Genomic DNA, 24895 nt, shown 5'->3' with positions numbered 1-24895 from the left:
TTTGTTAAAGTGCCTTCAAGTTGTGATGGCTCACATGCTTTTGCGAAAACCTATACTTGATGTTGGGGTGATGGTCCTTAAAGGACCAAGTTCCTCTAGATGTTTTCAGGTAAAGCACCCTGCCTCCAGGAAATGATCAGCTGGCCATATCACTTGGAAGAAAAAAGTTTATGGGGAGTAGGCAATGTGGTTCTGTTCTCTAGCATTATTTTAGTTTAGGGCAGGTTTGCTGCAGGAAATCTCTTTAAAGCAGAGTTCAGGTGACAGTGTGCCCTGGCTAAAAGACTGGACACTTTAATAACTGAAGGACTCTACAAATACTGAGTTGAACTTCTAGGAGCCAGAAGGAGTCTGACCCAAATTAGGTACACTTAGTAATGCCTCTGCAGTAGGGAGTCTGCAACTGTGGGAGGGTGCAAAGAGATCTGATAGGACAACCTTGCTGGAATTTAGCAGAAGGCCCAAGAAATCTCATCCTCGTTATGACTCTTAGCAAGTGGTTAAACTTTAATTTCTGATGAGTAAATGACTTGAGTTATTCAGGATGCAAGTCAAATGGATGTAGGAGTAAAGTTGAGTTAGGAAGTTCAGTTTAGAGTTTAAGTATTGTGTTTATTATACTTTTAACATCTTTAACAGGACTATTTAAGATAGTTATTGGTATTCATGTTTGATTTGTATAGAAAATTAGTTTGCTGTTTCATTTTACTAAATGCTTGGGTTTCAGATATGCAAGTGATTATTTCAGTAGACCATAATGTCACACCTTGGTGTCAAAGGCCTCTTACCTCCCCTCTGGAATTTAGCTCTTGACCCTGTAAAAGGCTGTAATGCAGTCCGGAGCCAAATGCTCCAGGTACAGCACAAGTTGTGCTTCTGTGAACACAAGCAACTGGAAGAGATCATTGAGTCATTTCAGTAGAAGGCTGCGTTACACATCAAGGCATAACGTTAATCATACATCAGAAACCTAGGATTAGAAAAGTCAGATTCAACAAGCATGACTGGATGACTACACAGAAACCTGTACAATGGGCCAGAGAACATAGCTGCAAATAAGGGTGGGATGCTCTTGGAGAGTCTGTGCACAGTTGATGGGCTGGATGGCCTCTTTCTCCACTGTAGGGACCTCCAAGTGTTATGATGTGGTGACATAAGCAAACAGTACTAAAGCTACTTGAATGATCAAAAGGTGATCAAAGTGCTTGTCAGGCTACAAGCATTGAAAAACACATGGTTCCCATTGATAGATGGTACCTTGTATTTCTACGAAAAAAGATGTGAAGGTAACTTTGAGGCACTGATAGTTGGTTGTCACTGGACATTGAGGCTACCAGCACATGAATATAAAATATTCAACACTTTCCAAAATAGGTAATAAATTAGGTAATGACTAAATGCCATTATGCAGTAAATAATAGATAACATGGCTAGAGATGGGGAAGCTAAAGTTATCCATGCCAGCACTTAAAAAGCAACTCACTTAGTACCACTCCTACTTGCTCACCTAGCTCTGCAATGTTCTGTATCTAATTAACTAATTGTTTTTCGCAGGCTGCAACTGAATCTACCGCCAGACTCAGGCATGTATCCATACTGCTAGCCTTGTACAAACCTTTTCCTTCACACAGGCAGCATGGCAGTTAGCACTAATGCCTCAGCACCAGGGACCTGGGATCAAAGCCAGCCTTAGGTCAGAGGAGTTTGCGCATTCCCCATACATACCATATATAGAAGATTTGGAGGAGGGGACTAAGTGTAGGGTAACAGTTTGCTGATGACAAGGATGAGTGGGAAAGGACAGTCTGCAGAAAGATTTGGATAGGTTAAGCAAGTGGGCAAGGATCTGGCAGATGGAGTATAACGTTGGCAAGAGGGGTTATCCACTGTGGAAGGAATAATAGTAAAATGGACTATTGTTTAAATGCTGAAAAATTACAACATACTACTGTGCAGAGGGACCTTGGGATCCTTGTGCATGAATCACAAAAACTCAGTTTGCAGATGATCAGGGTGGCAAATGCAATGTTGGCCTTTATCACAAGAGGGATGGAATATAGAAGCAGGAGGTCTTGCTGCAATTGTACAAGGTACTGGTGAGGCCACACCTAGAGTACTGTGTACAGTTTTGGTTCCCTTATTTAAGGAAGGATATATTGGCTTTGGAGGGGATGCAGAGAATGTTCACCAGGTTGATTCTGGAGATGAGGGGGTTAGCTTGAGGATAGATTGAGTAGACTGGACCTGTACTCACTGGAGTTCAGAAGGCTGAGGGTAGATCTTAGAGACATAAGATAATGAAGTGGCTAGACAGGGTAGAAGCGGAGAGATTATTTCCATTTAGAGTGGAAGCAAAGAGAGCACAGCCTCAAAATACAGGGGGAGTCAATTTAGAACAGTTGAGGAGGAACAACTTCTCCCAGAGGGTAGTAAACCTTTGGAATTCTCTGTCCATTGAAGCAGTGGAGGCCACCTCATTAAATATGTTTAAGTCACAGATTTTTGACCAATAAGGGAATTAAGGGTTATGGGGAGCAGGCAGGTAACAGGAACTGGACCACTATCAGATCAGCCATGATCTTATTGAATGGCAGGGCAGGCTCAAGGGGCTAGATGGCCTACTCCTGTTCCTATTTCTTATGTTCTCCCCATGTCTGCATGGGTTTCCTCCAGGTGCTCTGGTTTCCTCCCAGTCCAAAGATGTGCAGGTTAGGTTGATTGGCCCTCATGTCAAGGCAGTTACAATAGGGGATGAGTGGAATTGTGGTCAGTACAGACTCGATGGGCCAAATGGCCTCCTTCTGCACTGTAGGGATTCTATGAAGATCTCTTGATTTTGTCAGACATCTCAAATTAGTATCCTCTGGTTCTCAACCAATAACATGGTCAGAATTCTGAGCATCTCTATCAAGGCCCCTCAACCTACTCTTCAAAGACCACCTCCAGCTTTTTCAATTGATCCATGCGATTCAATTTCTCAAAATGTCTGGATCCATTCTCAAATTTTTGGTGCATCCTTTCAGCACCTTCACATCTTTCCAAAAGTGTGGCACCCAGAATTGGACGAAGTACTTCACTGAGGTCAAACCAGGTGTTTATACAGGTTCTGCTACAGTGCCTGCTACTCCACCCTCATATGGGCAGCATAGTGGCAATGGTTAGCACTGCTGCTTCACAGCACCAGGGACCTGGGTTCAATTCCTGGCTTAGGTAACTGTGTGGGTTTCCTCCGGGTGCTCAGTTTCCTCCCACAGTCTGAAAGGTGTGATTAGGTGCAATGACTCAAACAAGGCCAGAGTGTGGTGGCTAGGGGAATTTCACTAACTTCATTGTTGTTAATGTAAGCCTTACTTGTAACTAATAAATAAACTTTAACTTTGGACCTGTGTCTCTTATCAAGCAGGATTTATTAACCACCTTCTCAATAAGTCCTGCCACACAATGATTTGTGCACATTCACCCACAGGTCCCTTAACTCTTACATGATCTTTAGAAATGTATTCTACTCTATATTGCCTCTCCTCTTCTGCTAAAAATTAATAACTTCAAAGTTCCCAGCATTAAATTTCATCCTTTTCCACTAGTCAATGCTCTCTCCTCACTGTTCACAATATTTCCAAGATTTAGATTATTCACAAATTCTGAAACCAGGTCCTGCACAAGTTGCACAGGGACTTGCAAGATATTAAACTACACACAAAAGGTGCAGGTAAAGTCTGGGGACTTGGGGTAAATCCAAGCTGGAAAGGTACAAAAAGGGCAACTGCAAGAAAAGTTGTGCCACAGGGAGCAGGCAAGTACCAAGTGGCATGCCATGATGATAGGGGTAATTCTCCAAAAAAGTGTCAAATTTATCAAAACTGCAGCAAAAATCCTTTGGTTTTTCCACCTGGAGTTTTGAAAGGAATCTCCCCCACACACTGCACTGCAGAATGCACTACTGTGAATCACGCTGAAAATCTGTGGGCGGGGCCTAATCCCACTGGAGGCTGGCAGCATCTGAGTGGGCCATAGCATGTGCACTGAGATCTGACATGTGCAGTGGCACCACACTGCTGGCCAGCACAGCAATTCCCCCAATAACTGGCTTGCGACTCCCCCCCGCTCCCCAAGATCACTGGCCCCTGGACAAATCCAGGCCAGACCTGATCTCCCTCCCCTGCTCCAATGGCTGGCCTCCTTCCCTCTGTCACTGATCCTGAGTGAAGTGGCAGTAGGTCACCCCTCCCTGGCACAGATCTCTTTCTCTCTTCTTCTTCTCTACACACACACACACACCCCTGGCCCCACTGGGACCTGCCCTGCTAGCCCGATCTTGGTATTGCCTAATGGGCAGTGTCAAGCTACCAAAGGATAGCCCCCCTTATCTCTCACCTCCAGGGGGCCTCCATGACCTCCCCCTCCCATTACTCCAGCCTAGTCAGACCACTAGCTCCCTGCTAGTGGGGAGCGAAACACTCTTGGCTGAAGGAAATGGGGAGAAACAACAGACTCTAGTGGGCCCAGAGTCAGGCCCACTAATTATACGTAACAACTAATAAAATGAAGACAAATAAATTATGCAACTCCGCACTCATTTCTGGCGGCACCAGAAATCTGGCTGCTAGAAATTCGGACACAGGGCGCCCAGTGGGCAGCCCTCTAAATGGCCTCTTGTATCCCAGGAAACTTGGATAAAATTGCAGGCTACAACAAACTAGAACGACACTGGAAAAGACACTCCAGAAATTGTGTACAGATGAGAAAGGGATAACATACTCCAATTGGAAGTTTTGGATGAAGCTGGAAGAAAGAGGCAGATGACAAAAAGCAGCAACCAAATCCAGAAGGACGTGAACTACAGAATTAAAACAGCAAATAGAATACAAGTGAAGAGGATGCCTTCACTACATTATAGTTCCAGTCCAATGTCTATATCAAACTTCAGCTTTGCCCAACGTCAAAAAACCTTTTTGCCCACTTGAATGAACTACGTCTGCCTCATGTCTCCAACTGTTATGCCTGCCAAATCCATATGACTGAAGCAAACACCATTGTAGATGTATTAGTGAACACTGAAAAATTTTGCACAAAATCAATGCAGACACCACCCTCAGAATTGGGAATTTCGCTATAAATTTGTTTTTGCCTATGACAGCAATCACATTCAAGATGATCAAAACAATCCCTTACTACAGCATTGCCAGTTTGATTTATTGTCACATGCATTGGTACACATTGACAATTATTGTTTCTTGCATGCTATGTAAAGCATACCCTACAAGGAAAGGAGGGTGCAGAACATCATGTTACAGACATGCTGGCATTGATGCAAACAGGCATTGGACTGCAGTGAGTAGGGGGAATTTCACAGTAACTTCATTGCAGTGTTAACATAAGCCTTATCTGTGACTAATAAGTAAACTTTTACTTAGTGCAAGGTAGGTCCATTCAAAAGTCTGATGACAACAGGAAATAAGCTGTTCTTGAGTCAGTCAGTAGGGGGACCTCAGACTTTTGTATCTTTTCCCCACTGGAAGGTAGAAGTGAGTATGTCCAGGGCATGTTGGGTTCTTGATTATGCTGGCTGCTTTTCTGAGGCAGCAGGAAGTGCTGACAGTCAATGGATTGGAAGCTGTTATGGACACAGCAGGAGCTATAACAAGTAGTTTGGCCAGACATCTAAGAATTTTCTTCAGATTGTTTGGCTTGATGACCGAGTACAAGTACCCATCACCCTGTAGGTTCAGGAATAGTGCACAAGGCCAGTAGATACATTTAAAGAACAAGATCAATGCAGCACAGGAACAGGCCCTTCAGCCCTCCATGAGTTCCTAACTAGACCATCTGTTTGTATCCCTCTATTCTCAGTCTGTTCATGTGGTTATCTAGATTGAGTCTTTTTGGGGTACATCTGCTTAGTGTGATAAGGCACAAGCATTTTTTTTGTGCAGTCCCAATCTGTACTGAACCAAGAGGCATTTCAATAATATCCAGCAGCTCACACTGGCTGAATGTTGACTGGAGTTATAGTCCCTCTGGGGTTGGGATGGCTGCCCTCAACCAAAAAAACCTCTACAGATGTCAAGATTTGCTTCCTTTTATGTAGTTCAATGGTCAAGTGCAAGCTTTTTACAAGCTGTGCAGAGATGTTCAGCAGCCAGGAGACCAAGCATACTCTGACCAATGGAACACAAAAGTTATGCTGGCATTTCTTCTGCTTAATAAAAAATCATTTATAGTTTATCTCATCCCAAATAATTTAGCATGTGCAAACTGTTGAAAGGGGAGAAAATTATTGCAGGTCAATTAAGTCAGGCCATATTTACATCCAGTTTTCAATTACAGGCCACAATTACTACCTCTTCAGCTACTCCCCAAATCAGGATGAAGTGTAAAGGACTATGTTCATCATGCCAATACCAACAGAAGGCACAGGGCCAAGCCATGTACACACTATGAGTATCTCAGAAAATATACCAAACACAACCAGTCATACAGTTGCGAATGCTCAGAACTGGATAAAAAGCAGTTACTTTATCACAACAGTTCTTAATCATAAAGATGTCACCTCGAGTGAGCTGGCACCTCTGCCTTGCACGAGATATCCAGAATGCCAACTGTTCAAATCAGATGTGATTAACATTCTGAAATGATGGGTCATAAATATAGAACGTTTCTGGAGAATAAACCTGGGGCCAGTCTCAATTTCATTCCGAGTGGGATAGGTTCACACGGCGAAGGCCCAAGGAGCAGCAGTAAATGTCTGGGAGGTTAAATGCTCTTCAAAAATTAGCACCTTGTTCTGTATCTGTTCAGACACATTCGATTTGATCGAGCACAGGGAGCTTGACTCGAATTTCATGCTGCATCTGCCCAGGATTTGTTTGATGCATCAACGTAGAAGGAGCTTTATTCTGTCTTAACATAAGGGAATGGCACAGGGTTAATTGTTCATTTGAAAGACAGTACAAACACCATGGGCTGAATGGCCTTGTGCACTAACAGTTCTGTGAAAGGTCTTTACCCAGTGAGAATGTGGTACTCATTTTTAAATGGGATGACTGAAGGCAATAGCAGACATCTTTAACCAAAGCTGGGTAACTACTGAGGAAAAAGGGGGAAAACATTGATAAAAATAAGATTAGGTCAATAACAAGCAAAAACATCAGCATACAAAGCTCACTTCTGTACTACGAAGTACTCCTGGTCAAGACTACTCAAAATACAAGGGTTACTGCATATAAAGGTGGCTACTAGTACATTGAGTCCAAGCTGATTCACTGCAAGGATAAGTTTGCTGGCATTACCCTGCCAGGTTTTTTCAGCTAATTCACCACACTCATGGATCCATGATACTTTCAGGCAGTGTATTCCCAATTGCAACCTAAAAAATTGCCTTCACATCACCTTGATTTTAAAAAACAATTAGTAAGCCTCTGTCCATTTGTTCTCTACCTATCTGCCAATGGGAAGTTCCTATCTGTGTAGATGTTTCATGATTTTAAACACTTTCAAATCTTCTCAACCTTCTAAGTCACCAAATGGATACTCCAAAGTTTCCATATGGCAATCAGAGGTCACTTGGCCCATTGTGACTCAGCTGAAAACGAGCTACCCCACCTTATGCCAATTTCCAACTTGTAGCCTGGAACCCTCAGATTATCACACTTTGGATGCATATCCAGAAACCTTCTGAGTTGAAGGTTTCTGCCTCTGTGTCCCTTCCAGGCAACAAGCCTCCTACCCTCTAGGTAGAAAAAAGTTCTGACCTTGACTCACGTCTTTCCAAGAATTAGTTTAAATCTATGCCTCCCTACATTCCAGTTACATCTCTGCAAAAACAAAGGGGCCCTACCCATTCAGGCTCCTCAATTTTGTACATCTCAATCAAATCTCCCCACAGCTTCCTCTGTTCCAAGGAGAGCAATCCCAGCTTATCCCATCTCACAGCACTGCTGCAACTTCCTAGTCTTGTCAACATGCTTACATCTCCTCGGTACCTTCTCTGTGCAATTACACCCTTTCTGCAATGAGGTAAGCAAAACTGCACACTATTGTTTTATTCACAGCATAGCCTTGCTGCTCTTATAATCCATACCTTGGCTAATAAATGAAAGGTTTCTATATGCTGCCTTAACCACCTTATCACACCTGTCTTGGAGAGTAGTACAGATTCCTACAAGGTCCAGAAGCCTCTACATCTCAATGGCCTTGTGTTTCTTGTGCATTCTTATATCTTGTTTGACTTTCCCAAATACCTCACCTCACTTCTCCCATATCTCTAGAATCACTCAAAATCTTCCCCCACCCACCATATTCTTGAAGTAAGCTGCCCAGAATTTGATACAGTTCTCCAGTTGAGGCCAAAGTAGTGTTTCAGAATTCAGCACAACTTCCTTGTGTTTGTATTCTGTGTCTAATCAATCTGGATCCTAGATGGGTAAAATGGATCAACTGATCATATATTCATTCGTTCCATGCTTGCTGGATCTGTTTTGTGTTGATTAGATTCTGGATTAGCTTAACAATTACAGCTCAAAGTAGTTAGTTGGCTGTGAAAGGCATGCTTTAAAGAAATACAGCTGACCAAACTTGCTATTCCCTTAATCTACTCAGCCAAATCTACCCTGTACTACAGAGCTGGAACAGCACAACTTGGAGACCCCCTCTTGAAATGGCAAAACCCCATGGCAATTTTCCTTCATCTGAATTTCAAGCTCACCTGTTTTAAGATGCAACTAACAGATGGTATCACAATGGATTTCAGTTGCAAGTTCTTTTGCAAATTAAACCTGCAATCAGATGCATGCTAATCATTGACTTGCACACTGCACCTGACATGACAATTCCACAAAATGGATAAAATACAAATATGGAGTGCGTAATAACAAAATCCTTCAGTTCCTGCTACAATTGCTTAGTCATGTGTTAATTTAACTGACATCATCATTGGTGCTCAAACTTAAATGCTAAGTTCTGTGTCTTCACAGGCCTTTGACCACTGCTACTGGAGACTTGGAGGACTGGTGATAAAAAACACCATTGTCAAACTCTAATTACACATGCTTGCCATTGGCTAATCTGTTGCTATGTGTTCCATATACAGATTTATGATTCATTTATCCCTCCAGTCTACTCCAATGTCTTAACTGTCAAGATCTTAATCCAGTCAACCTGGAGTGCTTGTTCAGAATCTACAAAAACAGAATTGCTGTCCAAATGCTAAACTGTGCACACTTAATCTTATATTGCCAATTGTTTCTCATTCCTTTTCCTCCCTTGAATCTAAAATAGTCATCTCCAATGAATTGTGCCCTCCCACTCTGACAAGTTTCAACATCTCAATGTATAGATAACCAGACTAATACAATGAAAGGCAGAAGGATTACAAACTAGCAGGCAGAATTTAAAAACCAGACTTCCATGGAACATGGGCACTGATTTGTTGTCCACTCTCACTTGCTGTCAGTTGAGAGTCAGATGTAGATCAGAGCAGATAAGGGTGGCAGATTTCGTTCTCTAGAGGACATTAGGGAACCAGATGGGTCTTTACAATGATATTTTAGAGTAATTAGTGAAACTAGCTAATATTGCAAGTATGAATTTAAATTGCTGGGGGGGGGGGGGGGCGGGGCAGGATTCAAGCCCATGAGCCTTGAACATTTACTTGGGGCTCTCGATTATTCCTCCAGTGATATTACCATGTTGCTCCCACTACACCATCTCCTCTAACAATAGTAACCACAGACATGAATTCTGGAACAAAAGAATGTTGCCAAAACCAAAATGATCTCAAAAACACCAAGAAATACACCAATATTCAAAGGAGGAAAATACTTGACTTTTGGTACATTTTAAATTCTGACAGCTGGGAGAAATTTCAGGAGTTAAGCTAAGAAACACTTGTACATGGAAAAGGAAGACAGGGATTGTATCTTTCTTCAGTAAAAGGCAGCAATGCTAGGCCAATTAGTAACTTGAGGTTGATGTATCCGAATCAAAAGTATACGGGTCAAAGTCAGTACTAAGAGTAAGATAACAGATTAGCCACCTTCTCACTCAATAGCAAGGTAAAAGTAAAGTTGCCATTCTCCCAGATAACCTGAAGCTGCTCTCCCTTTGACGGGGAAGCTGAATGGTGATTTAACCTGAGGATCACCACATCTCAGGCAGTGGACAAAGTTTGAGCTGCTGTACATTCATGAACATCAACTGTTACAGGAATTGAATGTATGCTGTTCATCACCAGTTGTCCAGCCAGAGCTCAACCAACCCGCGTCAGTTTGAGGGGTTAAATGCTTTACTTGTATTTGTTTAAAGTGGAGTAAACAAATGTATATACCCATCCCTATTTCTATAACTCATCTACCCGACAAGCATATCTGTGCTCCTGACTCCAGCGTCTTGCACGTCCCTGATTTTAATTGCTTAATTGGTGTCATGCATTTAGCTATTCAAAATACAAGGACAGAAATTCTCCATCCAAGTTTGCTATCATATATCTCTTTTTAACGAGGCTCCTTAAAATCTACTTCTTGGGTCAATCCTTTGATCATCTGCCTTGATGTGTCTCATGGTTGTAAATTATGTTCAACAAATGCTCTGTGAAAAGCACTGGAGTATTTTTCAATGTTAAAATATTGATTAACTTGACAGACAGTTGATTTTTTTTCCCTCATTGCATGGTTGAGATTGGTTATTCTGGACTCAATGTTCTAGTTGTTTTCCTTATTTTTAAATTATTTCAAACATCAGCAGCACTAGCAGACAGCGTTTTGATTGCCCTTGAGGTGATGAGCCACCATCTTGGGCCACAGCTCATGTTTGCTTCATAATTACCATATCTGTCAGTCAATGTGGTTGCAGCCCTGAACATTAACTCATTTTCTCTCCAACACTGCCAGAATTGCTGAGTACTTCCAGCCCTGTTTATTTCAGGTTTTCATAATTCGCAGCATTTTGCTTAAAAAGCAACTTAATTCAGTCTGTTACCCTGAATGAACATGGGGCTTATGGTGGAACACTCGCCCATTTTCGAAACATACAAAATAAGGGAACTGAATTCATGCCAGCAGAAATACTGAGGTGATACCAACATGTCTAAGTATTCATGGGCAATGTGACAAATTAATCCTATAAATGCTGCATTGGAATGCTATTTGAAAAACATCTGAATTTGATATTTATTTTTGATTTCACAAAAATGTCTGTACCAGTTATTGCACACACTTAAAAAAAAGCAATATTAACAGTTAACACTGGAGCAGTGCAGTTAGCACTGCTGCCTCAGTGCCAGCAACCCAGGTTCAATTCTGGCCTTGGATGACTATCTGTGTGGAATTTGCACACCCCTTCATCATCATGTGGGTTTCTTCCCAGTGCTCCAGCTTCCCCACCCCCCACAGCCTGAAAATGTGCAGGTTAGAGGGATTGACCATGACAATTGTCCTTTCGCATCTCAAGGTTAAATTAAGGTAAATACATGGAGATATGGGCTGGCTAAGGTGCTCTGTCAGAGTTGGTGCAGACTCAATGGGCCAAATGATGTCCTTCTGCACTGTAGGGGTTCTACAACTTCAAGACAGATTGACAGCTATGAGACATCTAGAGAAGACTGATGTAATGAGCACAAATTACAACTAATGTGCTCTTTTCAGACAATTTTGCATCTAGTATCATACAAATTGCTAACTCTGTTTGCAATGTCCAAGAGGTTTGGGTAGCAAATGAATGCTTTGTGCACAAGGAACCCACCCATTTTCTGCGATTGATTTAAACAATTGACACTAGAATAAAGCTGAGACCAGATTTCAAACCAAGAACTGGCCTAAAACAGCTGCTTTTAAAACAGACAGAACTTTCTCCAGTCCAACCATGAAGCTTTGAGTCATCTGCCAGAAACTTTGCACCATAAGCTTCTAGGCTGATTCCCATTCCAGCTGTTGGACACAATGTTAAGGTACAAACCCCAAATGCAGCCCACAACCAGAAGTATTTGCTACTAAACCAAACTTCCCTACCTCCACCTCTCCATCCTACCCCAGCTGGACAAAAATCCCATTCTCCCTTGCATCTCAATTTCAATCTTCCAAAAAACATTGCACTGGCAACAATGCTCCTAATGCAAAAACTAATATCTGTAACTCTGCTACTGCTCCATATCAAATTGACCTTGGGTGTGAACTCTGCCTTCAGCAACATTCAATTGCTGCCCTCCAAGAACTTCCAGAAAGTATAATCAAACTGGTGTGCAAATACAAAACAGATTAACTGTACACAATCGCCATGGAAAGAAATTCAGCTGCTGCTGGGGGTGATGCATAAACAGGTTCAGAGATGGCTTCCTGGTGAAGATATTTAGATAGCAACAATAAATAAAGCTGTCATTATCTGGAAAAAAATTCTCATGTTCACATGTAAATATTTCCACAGCATTATGAATAATTGGAGCACATTCTGGGGACAGTTTGCACCTGAACCAGAGGGGCCCCCAAGATCCTGGGAGAGAAATTTGCTATCGCTCTTGTTGGGGCAGGAGGGGACTAATTTGTTACAGGAATGGGAAAATGAGCTGTACTCCAGAAGTGTTGAGAGTAGTGAGGGACTGAGGAGGGTATCATGGTCACAGGAGTGTACAGGCAGACAGGATGGTGGGTTGAAGTGTATCTACTTCAATGCAAGGAGCATCTGGAATAATGCAAGTGAACTTGGAGCGTGGATTGGTAATTGGGACTACGATGTTGTGGTCATTAGGGACACATGGTTAGAACAGGAACAGTTGTTGGCAGTTCCGGGCTACAGATGTTTCAGTAAGAGTAGGGAAGGCAGTAAAAGAGGAGTAGCATTGTTAATTAAGGACAGTTAACAGCTGCTGAAAGGCATTGAGGAAGATCTACCTACTGAGGTAATATGGGCTGAAGTTAGGAATAGGAAAGGAGCAGTCACATTGTTAGGAGTTTTCTATAAGCCCCCAAATAGTAATAGAGATGTGGAGGAGAAAATGGCAAAGCAGATTATGGATAGGTGTGGAGGTCACAGGGTAGTTATCATGGGTGACTTTAACTTTCCAAATATTGATTGGATCCTTTATAGGTCGAATAGTTGGGATGGGGCTTTTTGTACAGCGCGTGCAGCATCTTGAAGGGAATTGCTTGATAGAGCAGATGCAGCATGGTTTCATTAAAGGGAAGTCGTGTCTGACAAATTTACTGGAGTTCTATGAGGATGTGTCTAGGGCGGTGGATAGAGGAGAGCCAGTGGATGTGGTCTTTCTTGATTTTCAGAAGGCGTTTGACAAAGTACCTCACAAGAGGTTATTGCAGAAGGTCGGGGGACATGGAGTTGGGGGTAGGGTGTTAGCGTGGATAGAGGATTGGTTGTCAAATAGGAGGCAGAGAGTGGGGGTCAACGGGTGCTATTCGGATTGGCGGATGGTGACTAGTGGAGTGCCCCAGGGGTCAGTGCTGGGGCCTCAGCTTTTTACCATTTATATAGATGATCTGGAGGAGGGAACCGAGTGTAGGGTGTCGAAATTTGCTGATGACACCAAGATTGGGGGAACTGCAAATTGCGCGGAGGGTGTGGAGAGTCTGCAAAAGGATCTAGATATGCTGGGCAAATGGGCCAGGAAATGGCAAATGGAATTTAATGTTGGCAAGTGTGAGGTGGTCCACTTTGGTAGGAAGAATGGTAGGAAGGACTATTACTTACAGGGCAAAAAACTGCAGCAGGTGATGGTGCAGAGGAACCTCGGGGTCCTTGTGCATGAGTCGCAAAAACCCAGCTTGCAGGTGCAGCAGGTGGTCAGGAAGGCGAATGGGATGCTGGCCTTCATAGCGAGGGGGATTGAATATAAAAGTAGGGAGGTCTTGCTGCAGCTGTATAGGGCATTGGTGAGGCCGCAGCTGGAGTACAGTGTGCAGTTTTGGGCGCCGCACCTGCGCAAAGATATTTTGGCCTTGGAGGGAGTGCAGAGGAGGTTTACTAGGCTGATACCAGAGTTGAGGGGGTTGAGCTATGAGGAGAGGCTGAATAAACTAGGCTTGTACTCGTTAGAGTTTAGAAGGATGAGGGGAGATCTCATTGAGACGTATAAGATGATGAATGGGATGGATAGGATAGAGGTGGAGAGACTCTTCCCGCTCAAAAAAGATAGTAGGACTAGGGGGCACAGCCTCAAGATAAAGGGGGGACGGTTTAGAACGGAGTTGAGGAGGAACTTCTTCACTCAAAGGGTGGTGAATCTCTGGAATTCTCTGCCCGTTGAAGTGGTGGAGGCTGCCTCGCTAAATATATTTAAGACGCGGGTTGATGGGTTTTTGATAAGCGAGGGGATTAAGGGTTATGGGGAGAGGGCGGGAAAGTGGAATGAGCCACGACAGATCAGCCATGATCTTATTGAATGGCGGGGCAGGTTCGAAGGGCTAGATGGCCTACTCCTGCTCCTATTTCTTATGTTCTTATGTTTCCTGACACTATGTGGATAAGCTGACAAGAGGTAGGGCCGCATTGGACTTGGTACTGGGTAATGAACCGGGCCAAGTGTTAGATGTGTGAGAGAGCACTTTGGAGATAGTGACCTCAATTCGGTGGCTTTCATTATTGTAATGGGGGGGATACGGTCACATGGCAGGGGTTATGATGATGCGATTAAGCAATTAGGGAGCATAAGATGGGAACAAAACTGTCAGGTACAGGCACAAGTGAAAAGTGGAGCTTGTTCAAGGAACAAATTGTATCTTTGATAGGTATGTCCCTGTCAGGCAGGGAAGAAATGGCTGAGTGAGGGAACCATGGTTCACAGAGGAGGTTGAATATCATGTCAAGAAGAAAAAAGCGTATGTAAGGATGAGAAAACAAGGTTCAGTTGGGTTGCTTGAGGGTTACAAGGTAGCAATTAGTTAAGCAGGGTTAGGAGAGCTAGGAAGGGGCATGAGAAGTCCTTGGCGAGTCAGATCAAGGAAAATCCCAGGGTGAGGTTAGGGCCGGTCAAGGAAAGTAGCGGGAACTTGTGCATGGAGTCAGAAGAGATAGGTGAGACATTGACTGAATACTTTTCTTCAGTGTTCACTAGTGAGAGGGGCCATGTTTATGAGGTGAAGTGCGTGATACAGGCTGATAGGACGGAGGAGGTAGATGTTCTCTTAGCAATTTTGAAAAATCTGAGGGTCAATAAGTCCCCTGGGCCACATGAGGTACATCTTAGGATAATTTGCGAGGCAAGGGATGAGGTTGCAGAGCCTTTAGCTTTGATCTTTGGATCCTCACTGTCCATGGGGATTGTGCCAGAGGACTGGAAAGTGGCAAATGTTGTTCCCCTCTTCAAGAAAGGGAATAGGAATGACTGATAATTACTTCGGGGGTCAGTAACTTAATGGAAAAGGTCCTGAGGGATAGGATTTATGGCCAATTGGAAAGAAGCTTAATTTGAGATTCTTTGAGGGGGTAACTAAGTGTGTAGATGAAGGTAGAGCAGTTGATGTTGTATACATGGATTTTGGTGAGGTGTTGATAAGGTTCTCCATGGTAGGCTCATGAAGAAATAAGATGGTGTGGGATAGAAGGAAATTTGGCCAATTGGATAAGTAACTGGCTGTCTCAGAAGACAGAGGGTGGTGGTAAAGGGAAAATTTTCTGACTGGAGGCCAGTTACCAGCAGTAACTGGATCAGTGCTGGGTCCTCCGCTATTCGTGATTTTCATTAATAACTTGGAAGAAGGGACTGAAGGGTGGATTAGTAAATTTGCTGATGACACCTAGATTGGTGGGGTAGTGGATGAGGTGAAGGGCTCTTGCAGGCTGCAAAGAGACATTGATAGGATGCAGAGCTAGGCAGAAAAGTGGCAGATGGAGTTTAACTCTGATAAGTGAGAGGTGATTCATTTTGGTAGGACAAACAAATGCAGATTACAGGGTCAAAGGCAGGATTCTGTGGAACGTAGAGGAACAGAGATCTTGGGGTTCATATCCACAGATCTCTGAAGGTTGCCACTCAAGTGGATAGAGCCGTGAAGAAGGCTTTTAGAGTGTTAGCATCTATTAACAGAGTCACAGGGTTATGCTGCAACTATACAGGACCTTGGTGAGACCACATTTGGAGTACTGTGCGCAGAGGAGATTTACCAGGATGCTGTCTGGTTTGGAGGGTAGGTCTTATGAGGAAAGGTTGAAGGAGCTGGGGCATTTCTCTTTAGAGCAGAGTAGGATGAGAGATGACAACAAAAGTTCACAAGATGAGGGGGATAGATAGAGTGAACATTCAGAGACTATTTCCTCAGGTGGACATAGCTATTAGGTTCATGGTGGGAGATATAGGAGGGACTGTCTGAGGTAGATTCTTTACTCAGTGGCTGGGGTGTGGAATGCACAGCCTGCTGTGATAGCAGAGGCAGACACTTTAGGAACTTTCAAGCATTTATTGGAAAGGTACATGGAGCACACCAGAACAATAGGGGGTGGGATAGCTTGATCTTGGGGTTCAGACATAACTCGGCACAACAGCGAGGGACGAAGAGCCTGTACTGTGCTATGTTCTATTGTGCCATTGTGCCTCCAGACTTTCCTAATTGTGCACTCCCTTGACTTCAAACAACTGCTCAAGCGTCCACTGCGTCAAAACCCACTGCAGCTCCTCTACTTTAGAAATCTCTGGAACTCAGTTTTTTCTTTTACAGGATGCAGCATGGCTGGCAAAGGCAGCATTTATTGCCCACTCCAATTGCCCTCAAAAAGGTGGAGGAGAGTTGCCTTCTTTAACCGCTGCAGTCCCTGTGGTCTAGGTACACCCAAAATGCTGTTAGGGGTGAAACCCAGGATTTTGACCCAGTGACAGTGAAGGAATAGTGAAAGATTTCCATGACAGAACGCTTGGAGGCAAACTTTCACATGGTGTTGCCAAGTGTTGGCTGCCCTTGTTTTTCTAGATGGCAGCTGCCATGGATTTGGAAAGTGCTGCCCAAGGAGCCATGGTTCCTGCATGTGGATGGTAGGAACACAGGAATAAGCAAGTTCAGTTCTTTGAGCCTGCTGTGTCTCCATGAGATCATGGCTGATCTCTCCCTGGTCTCAAATCCACCTCACCCGTTCCCCGCATTTCGTTTTAAAATCAAAAATGTGTCTCATTCTTGAAGCCGTTCAATGATTCAGACTGCACTGCACTATGGGACAGCGAGTTCCACAAATTCACCACCCTCTGTGATTAGTTCTTCCTCATCTCAGTTTTAAATCTACTGCCTCTCGACCTATACCTGAGACCTCTTGTTCCAGATTGCCCAATTAGGAGAAACAGTCTACATTTACTTCAACCATACCTTTAAAAATGTTATATACATTGATTAGATCCCTAAACTCGAGCAACTATAAGCACAAACTCTTTAATCTCTCCTCACATGTCAACCCTTTCATCACTGGAATTAATCTGGTGAACAGCTTCTGAGCAGTCTCCAATGCCACCACATCCTTCCTCAAATGAGATCAAAACTGGACATAATACTCTAGATGTGGCATTACCAACACCAACTCCAGCCCTTATCCAATAAATGCAAAAATCCCATTTGCCTTTTATATTACATGCTGCACCTGCATACAGACTTTCTGCAGTTCAGGAACGTACAGTCAGGTCCCTCTGCCTGGATGCATTTTGAATCTGCTTTCAATTTAGCTAATAGTTTGCTTCTTTTCCCTGTCATAATGGATAACCTCACTTTTCTACATTAAACTACGTCTGCAAAATTTTGACCCATTCGCCTAGCCTATTTATATCAGTCTGTAAAATCTTTATATCCTCTTCACTGCCTGCTTTCCCACCTATTTCAGTATCATGTGCAAATTTTGCAATGTGCCTGTCTGACTCCTGCAGCACCCCACGAGTTACATTTCGCCAGCTAGAGAATGACCCATTTATCTCAACTCTTTGCTTATCAATCTAACCTAGTACTCCACTCCCAATCCCCTGCGATTTCACCTTCTGGGGAAGTCTTTCATGTGGCACCTTGTTAATACCTTCCAGAACTATGCACCAGTGGTGAAGGGAGTGAACTTTTGTTAAAAGGATGTCAACCAAGCAGGTTACTCTTTTCTGGATTCTGTCAAACTTCTTGACTGTTGCAGCTGCACTCATGTGGACACAAGAGAGTATGTAAGCCCACCCTTAAGTTATGCTAGACTGAACTGTCCCCATGCGAAGCATCTAAGGGGTTTCATCTTAGACAAGCCATTGAAATAAGTCATCAGGAGGAACTATTGCACACTGAAGTGAATACCGATCAAACATAAATAATGGAGGGAGCTTTCTTGCTAGATGCACACTGCTTAAATACCCCTGCTGCCTAATTAAGATGTGGATATGCCGGCGTTGGACTGGGGTAAACACAGTAAAAAGTCTGGCAACACCAGGTTTTAATCCAACCGATTTATTTGATAGTAAACTCACTAGCTTTCGAGGGGATTCCCTCTTCAGGTGAAAGACGAGGGAATCCCCTTGAAAGCTAGTGAGTTTACTGTCAAATAAATCGGTTGGACTAAAACCTGGTGTTGCCTAATTAAGGCACAAAATTGTCAGGAGATCAATTGTGATGGCAATCTACTCCAACAGTCCACTACAACAACCATCTAAATCACTGCAAATTCAAAGAGCAGTTTTACTATTTTTCTTTGAACAAGGCCAGCTGCTTGAAGCTAACCAAGGTGGACTCCAAGTTCAGAATCCCAGAATTTAATCTGCGACCTTTAGCACAGGAAGTCCATGGTCCATGCAGTGCAGACATGACCTGCATCTCTCTGACCATATCTGGCCTTTGGTGCAAGTCTAGCTGTTTGCTGGCACAAAGGCAAACCTCTGAACCCTCTCCTGGAAGCAGAATCACAGACAGCACTACAGGTGGGAAATTTATGACATTTCCTGTATTTATCATTCAATAATACAGCTTACTTTTCTGACCACTGTATTTAGATTATAGCTAGTTTAAGCTTGGCTATCATAATAAAAGCAGAAAATGTTAAAGCTCAACAGGTCAGGCAGTATCAATGGAAAGAGAAACTGAATTCATGCTTAGAGTCCAAATGATGATTCATTTAGACTTAAAACATCAACTGTTTCTCTCTTCACAGATACTGCCAGACTGGCAGAGTTTTTCCAGTAGCCACATTGTGTTCTTAGTTTAGTGCACTGCAGTAGAGGTAGTGCATTATCTGGAACCTAAAATGCAGGCACTCCCAAAGAGTTCAGGAACTCGACCTGTATACCGACTGTTTCAACATCAGTTCAGCTGCAAACATTCTTTGAAACCTTTGACTATAAAATAACGAAAAGCCAGTGTTTCACTTACCTGAAAAAGCCACTACCTGCTTTGGAGAGATTGTTACCAGCCGATGCAAGGGGCCAATTGTTTCTGCTGGCTGAAATAAACAGGAAACTAATACCACAAAGCAGGATCTCCAAAAGCAACATTTTAATGAATTGATGTAAAATTTCAACATTTATTCATGTCTCGTTGCTTGAAGTCTTTGTACCACAATTCACCTGTGGATTGTGGATGATGAGATGTGCAAGGAACTAGGAATGAAGATCAAACAAAACAAAATCCTACCCAACTTTTTCTCAATAATGTATTACGCTCTGTTAGTTTTCTCTTTCAAAATGAACATTCCCCATGCCACGTTTGTTTTGGCCAAGAGAATGGTCTGGAAAGCTGTCCCCTGGGTTCTTCTGCAACTTTGTAGCTTGCTATCTGGAGTTATGACTGTGCAGGTCAATGCAATTAGCCCTCTCCAGAAAGATGGCATGGTCCTGCAGTTGGGCACCTACATGCAGTCCCACAATTAGTAACCTGTATCATGCCACACACCATGTCACAGGTATTAATTCTTGACTTGCTAATTTTGAAACAGGTACCATTCTTGACCCGCTTTAGCAACAATCAGGAAGGAATGGCAAGAAGGATCAGTTTTCACAGAAGCTTACAGGGCACGTAAAAAAGGATACACTGTTCCAATTCAAGTTACCCATCACCCCCACTTATTGAAACCATCATTGTTTTGTCTTCTAGTTTACTAAATGATAACGGCAGCATCCCAACATTGGACAATAACAGCTTGTCCACAAAGTTATTCCACTGTCTGCTAACAAGACTTAAGCACAAACTGCAAGTCTTAAGTTTTGGTTATATTGGGAGCATCACAAGCTAACAGTGGAGCAGAGCTGGGTTATATTATCTTTGTAACATGGACCAGGAACAAAACCCCTTTCACTGTCAATGTTAATTGGACCAATGTGAAAGGAATACAAGGAGCTCTATCTCGCTCCTATTGGACATGCATAGTGCATACCTGTACAGTTATCCCCAGGGCTTGGTTGTGCACCTACAACCAACCAGCTTGGAATCAAGAGCTCAAAATAGCTTCAAGCTCCACCCAATTCAGCCATAATTGAGAAAAGTCTGATATTAAAACAAATATTGCCTCAGGAAACAACACAAAACCCCTACTGGACCTGAGTTAGCTCTAGTTACTGCATTGCTGCATTTCTTGCTATTAGGCTAACCAACTAGAGCTCTGGTAGCTGCAGTACAAGTGCATATAGTATAACAAACCCACGAGCATTAAAATGTTAGTTGTAGAATGCACGTCTTCAAAAAAGTACTGTAAAGTAGCTAACGTGACAATTACCAAACAGTGCTTCTAAAAGACATGGCAGGATGCAATTTAGCCTGACGACTACGTTTTACAATAGTACAGTCTCAACCTCCTATTAGTTCCACCCCGTGCCAATTTAACTTTAAAAACAATTCAAAGCTCTCTGAAAAGTGGTTACAATCGCATCTGCAAAGTTGAGCCATATAGTTTCACAAGTGCTGGTGGCATTTTTCCGCTTTAAACCTACTTGGGGGCCGTTTACTGTAAATAAATGAAGTCATAAGCGAGAATAAACTACGCGGCCTGCAAGTTTCCTGGCAATTCAGAAAGGCCAGGGTGCAGGCCACCCCTCATCAGGTGTTCGCTGTCCCGACGGTGAACGGAAGAGCAAAATGCCGAAGGAAGGAGGCCGGCTGCCAGGGTGCAGGGCCTGAAGCCATGGTGGATGCAGCACCAACACTTTCCTTCCCCGCCTCCCCTCCACCATATGGAGTATTGCACAAGAGACAGACACAGTGGGAGGAAATAACCATACACACACACACATACATATCGAAGCGGGCTCAAAGTTGAGAGTTAAACGCAACTATAGCGTTTTAAAAAGAAAAGGGTTTGGTGTTCACAGGGGAAATGGAGGGCCTATTTCAGGCTCATTTCTAACCTCTCTCCCTCCCTCCCTCCCCCCACCCTTCTGTCAGCCAGACACGAATCAAGCGGGAGGTTGAGGCCCTATTAAGGACACAACGGGGACGATGAAGGAGAGTTTTTTGGGGGTGGGGGGGGAACATGTGAGTCCTTCCCCCCCCCCCCAACAAAAAACCTTCGGAGCTTCTCAACAAATCACCCCCCCCAACCCCACAGCACCCCGCTACCACCGAACAAAGGCCTGGAAGAGCAGCCTCCTGCCTTTCCCCTCAACCCCCCGAACCGGGGCCTCAGGGTTTTTTTTAAAATATAAATGTGAAGATGTGTAATTTTATTTATATATATATATTTCTCTCCCTTCCCCTCATTACCTTCTGGCGTCTCACCCGGCTCGTCCGAGCTCCTGAGGAAGGAGGGGACGAATTCCGCTGCGTGGACATTGGGCACGAACGGCTTGGCGTTCACGTTGAGCCGGGAGAAGGAGTTGTTCATCTGGGCCTCAACATCCGTGTCGGCCGCCAGCTCCCAGGAATCAGGGGCGTAATCCGCCACGTCTTTCGAATCCATGACCGCCGCCGCGCTCAGAATGTCACCCGATTCAAATATAACGTCGTCGTGGCCGTCCTGTTTGAAATATTTTTTCTCCCCCTTGTTTTTTTTTCACCGGTTAAGTTCTCTCCGCCGGGTTGGGTGGTGGGGGGGGGGTGGTATTGGTGGTGATGGTTGAAGGGGGACTCGGCCGCCGCCTGAAAGGAGAGGCCGGCCTCCAGCTCCGCTCCGCGTGTACCTCCCGAGCCGACTGACGCCAGAGACTGGGGGATAAACGGCGGCTTCTGCGCACGCGCCCGCCCCTTCGCGCCAGGACCGCCGGGAATTGTAGTTCCGCCCCGCGCCTGCCGCCGCCGCCGGCCAATCAGGGCGCGCGGACTACATTACCCACACTCCACCCCCGCGCCTACCTTCAGTCCCCGGATGTGTGACCTCCCCCCGCCACCGCCACCAACCGTCGAGTGCCTGCCCCGTCCAGATGGAGTTTGAAGATTCAGCGCTTTTCATTTGGGTGGAGGGGGAGGAGCGGGGGAACCGATCAGGCAGAAAGCTGAGTAAGGTTTAAATTTCTTTTTTCTTTATTAGTGTCACAGGTAGGCTTACATTAGCACTGCAGTGAAGTTACTGTGAAAATCCCCTGGTCGCCACACTCTGGCACCTGTTCGGGTACACTGAGGGACAATTTAGCACGGCTGTTGTGCCAAACCAGCACATCTTTTCGGACTGTGGCAGCAAACCCACGCAGACATGGGGAGAATGTGCAGCTTCAGCCCAGACAGTGACCCAAGCCAGGAATTGAACCCGGGTCCCTGGTGCTGTGAGGCAGCAGTGCTATACACTGTGCCTCCCTGGCCTCTTCCCCCTTTCCTTTTAGAATGCCATTGATTAGTCCAGAGCCACCAGCACAACAACTACAGTGCCTACACAATATGTGCCAGGACATTCTGTGCCCAAATTGGCCTGATCAGTCACCTTCGGACGCATCCAGCCTCAAAATGACTAATGGTATCGAGATCCTCATCGACGACGATGGACGAACAACAACAACAACTCCCTGGGTCAGGTGCCCCACAGCACAAGCCGCCTCACGGAAATGTCCTCCGTGCCCTTTTCCAGCACGCGGAGGCGTTTCCTGTACGGGCTGCTGCTGCGCACCTTCCACTACTGCGTCCTTGCCCGTCGCCCGGACACACCTTGGTGGGCCTTGTTGCCGCCGGGAGGCAGAGATCCTCGATGGAGATCCATCTACGGAGGGATCTCCCCCAATTACCTCGGGGACCTGGGGTGGAGGGTGCTGCACGCGGCAGTTCCGCACAACAGTAGGATTCACTGGTTCGCGGGCTCCCGAGACTGCTCTTTCTGTGGCCTTATGGAATCCGTGGACCACGTCTACATTTTGCGTTATAGATTGCACTCCCTTTTTGATTTTCTGAAGAACCTTTTACTGATGTTCTGTTTGCATTTCAGTCCCACGCTCCTGATCTACGGACACCCGGTGTGGAGAGGGGAGGGTCGGGATGCCGATCTCCTCATGAACCTGCTCCTGGGCCTGGCGAAACATGCCATCAACAGGTCCAGGCAGCGGGCGATCGACAGGGCTGTCTGTCCCGACTGCCTGCCCCTCTACCGCGGCTACGTTCGCGGCCGGGTGTCCCTGGAGAGGGAGCACGCGGTGTCCGCGGGCACAGTCGAGGCTTTCCGTGCGCGTAGGGCACTGCAGGGGCTGAGGTGCCTTATAGACCCCGATAATCACATTTTGCTTTGACGTGTCTTAAGTTTCCTTTGTACTTTTTGTTTCCGTTCGGGCCATTCCCCCTCCTTTTGTGGAGGTGCCCCCTTTTTCTTTGTCCGAACGTAATTTAAGTTTGTTTACTTGGTTCGACCCGCAAGAACAACAACAACAACAATTAGTGGCATCTTATTCTGACAAAAACACCTTTCTGTTTATTAAGTTAATTTATTTATTGTCACAAGTAGACTTACGTTAACATTACAATGAAGTTACTGTGAAAATCCCCCAATTGCCTGTTCGGGTAAACTGAGGGAGAATTTAGCATGGCCAATGCACCTAACCAGCTTTGGACTATGGGAGGAAACCCACACAGACACGGGGAGAATGTGCAGAATCCACATAGGCGTTGACCCAAGCTGGGAATCGAACCTGGGTCCCTGGTGCTAGGAGGCAGCAGTGCTAACCATTGTGTCACCCTTGCCTCTCCCCTCTTTCCTTTTAGAATGCCATTGATTGGTGATATCTTATTCTGACAAAAGCACCTTTACATTTATTAAGTTAATTTATTTATTGGCAAGTAGGCTTACATTAACAGTGCAATGGAGTTACTGTGAAAATCTAGTCGCCACACTCCAGCACCTGTTCGGGTACGCTGAAGGAGAATTCAGCATGGCCAATGCACCTAACCAGCACATCTTTTGGACTGTAGGAAGAAACCGAAGGACCCAGAGGAAACCCACGTAGACATTGAGAGACCATGCAGACCCTACACAGTTACCCATGACTGGGCTTGAACCCAGGTCCTTGGCTGTATGACGCAGCAGTGCTAACCCCTGTGCTGGATAACTGTCTGGAGCGGCAACTGACTGAGGGGAGGTGACCACACACACACACACACTTGCGTGACTGGAGATCCCCAGCCTGAACAAGCCTGCAAGTTCCTCAGGATCAACACCAATTACACACATGCCACTATTAAAGAGAAAACAAACTCTGCAACTAATACAACATTTATATCTAAATTTGTTGGGATGTATTCCAACTGTTTCTGCAACATAATATTATGTAGGTGGGTAATTGCAAATGGAATACATCCTTTAAGTTGACATGAAAATAACATTTCAAAAGGACGATATTTCCCAAAAAGAGGAATGTGGACTGTAATTTTAAACTTGCAGTTGGATCAGTTATAGGGTGCATGGGGAAAATGTTAGAATCCATTTTAAAGGATGTAAGAATAGACCATTTAGAAATGCATAATCTGGTTTCCTTCCACAGTCCAAAGATATGTAGGTTCATTGGATTAGCCATGCCAAATTGTCTCTTTGTGTCCCAATATGTTTTGGGTAGGGGGAT

At 44.5% G+C, this 24895-nt stretch overlaps 1 protein-coding gene across 1 annotated transcript in view; it reads right to left on the bottom strand.

The window, feature by feature from the left end:
* The window catches only part of LOC145355121 (eukaryotic peptide chain release factor GTP-binding subunit ERF3A), a 70248-nt gene extending 48179 nt beyond the window's left edge, over positions 1-22069 (bottom strand). Inside the window, exon 1 of the mRNA XM_080207009.1 lies at positions 21630-22069. Coding sequence (XP_080063135.1) covers positions 21630-21825 — 196 coding nt within the window. The 5' untranslated portion in view covers positions 21826-22069. The remainder of the gene's footprint in view (positions 1-21629) is intronic.
* Between the last annotated feature and the right edge of the window lie 2826 nt (positions 22070-24895).

The sequence above is a fragment of the Carcharhinus amblyrhynchos genome, chromosome 18 (genome assembly GCF_965287045.1).
Source record: "Carcharhinus amblyrhynchos chromosome 18, sCarAmb.v2.hapA, whole genome shotgun sequence".
Taxonomy (NCBI): Eukaryota; Metazoa; Chordata; class Chondrichthyes; order Carcharhiniformes; family Carcharhinidae; genus Carcharhinus; species Carcharhinus amblyrhynchos.
Note: the sequence above shows the minus strand (reverse complement) of the source record. Positions and strands in the feature narration are given on the sequence as shown.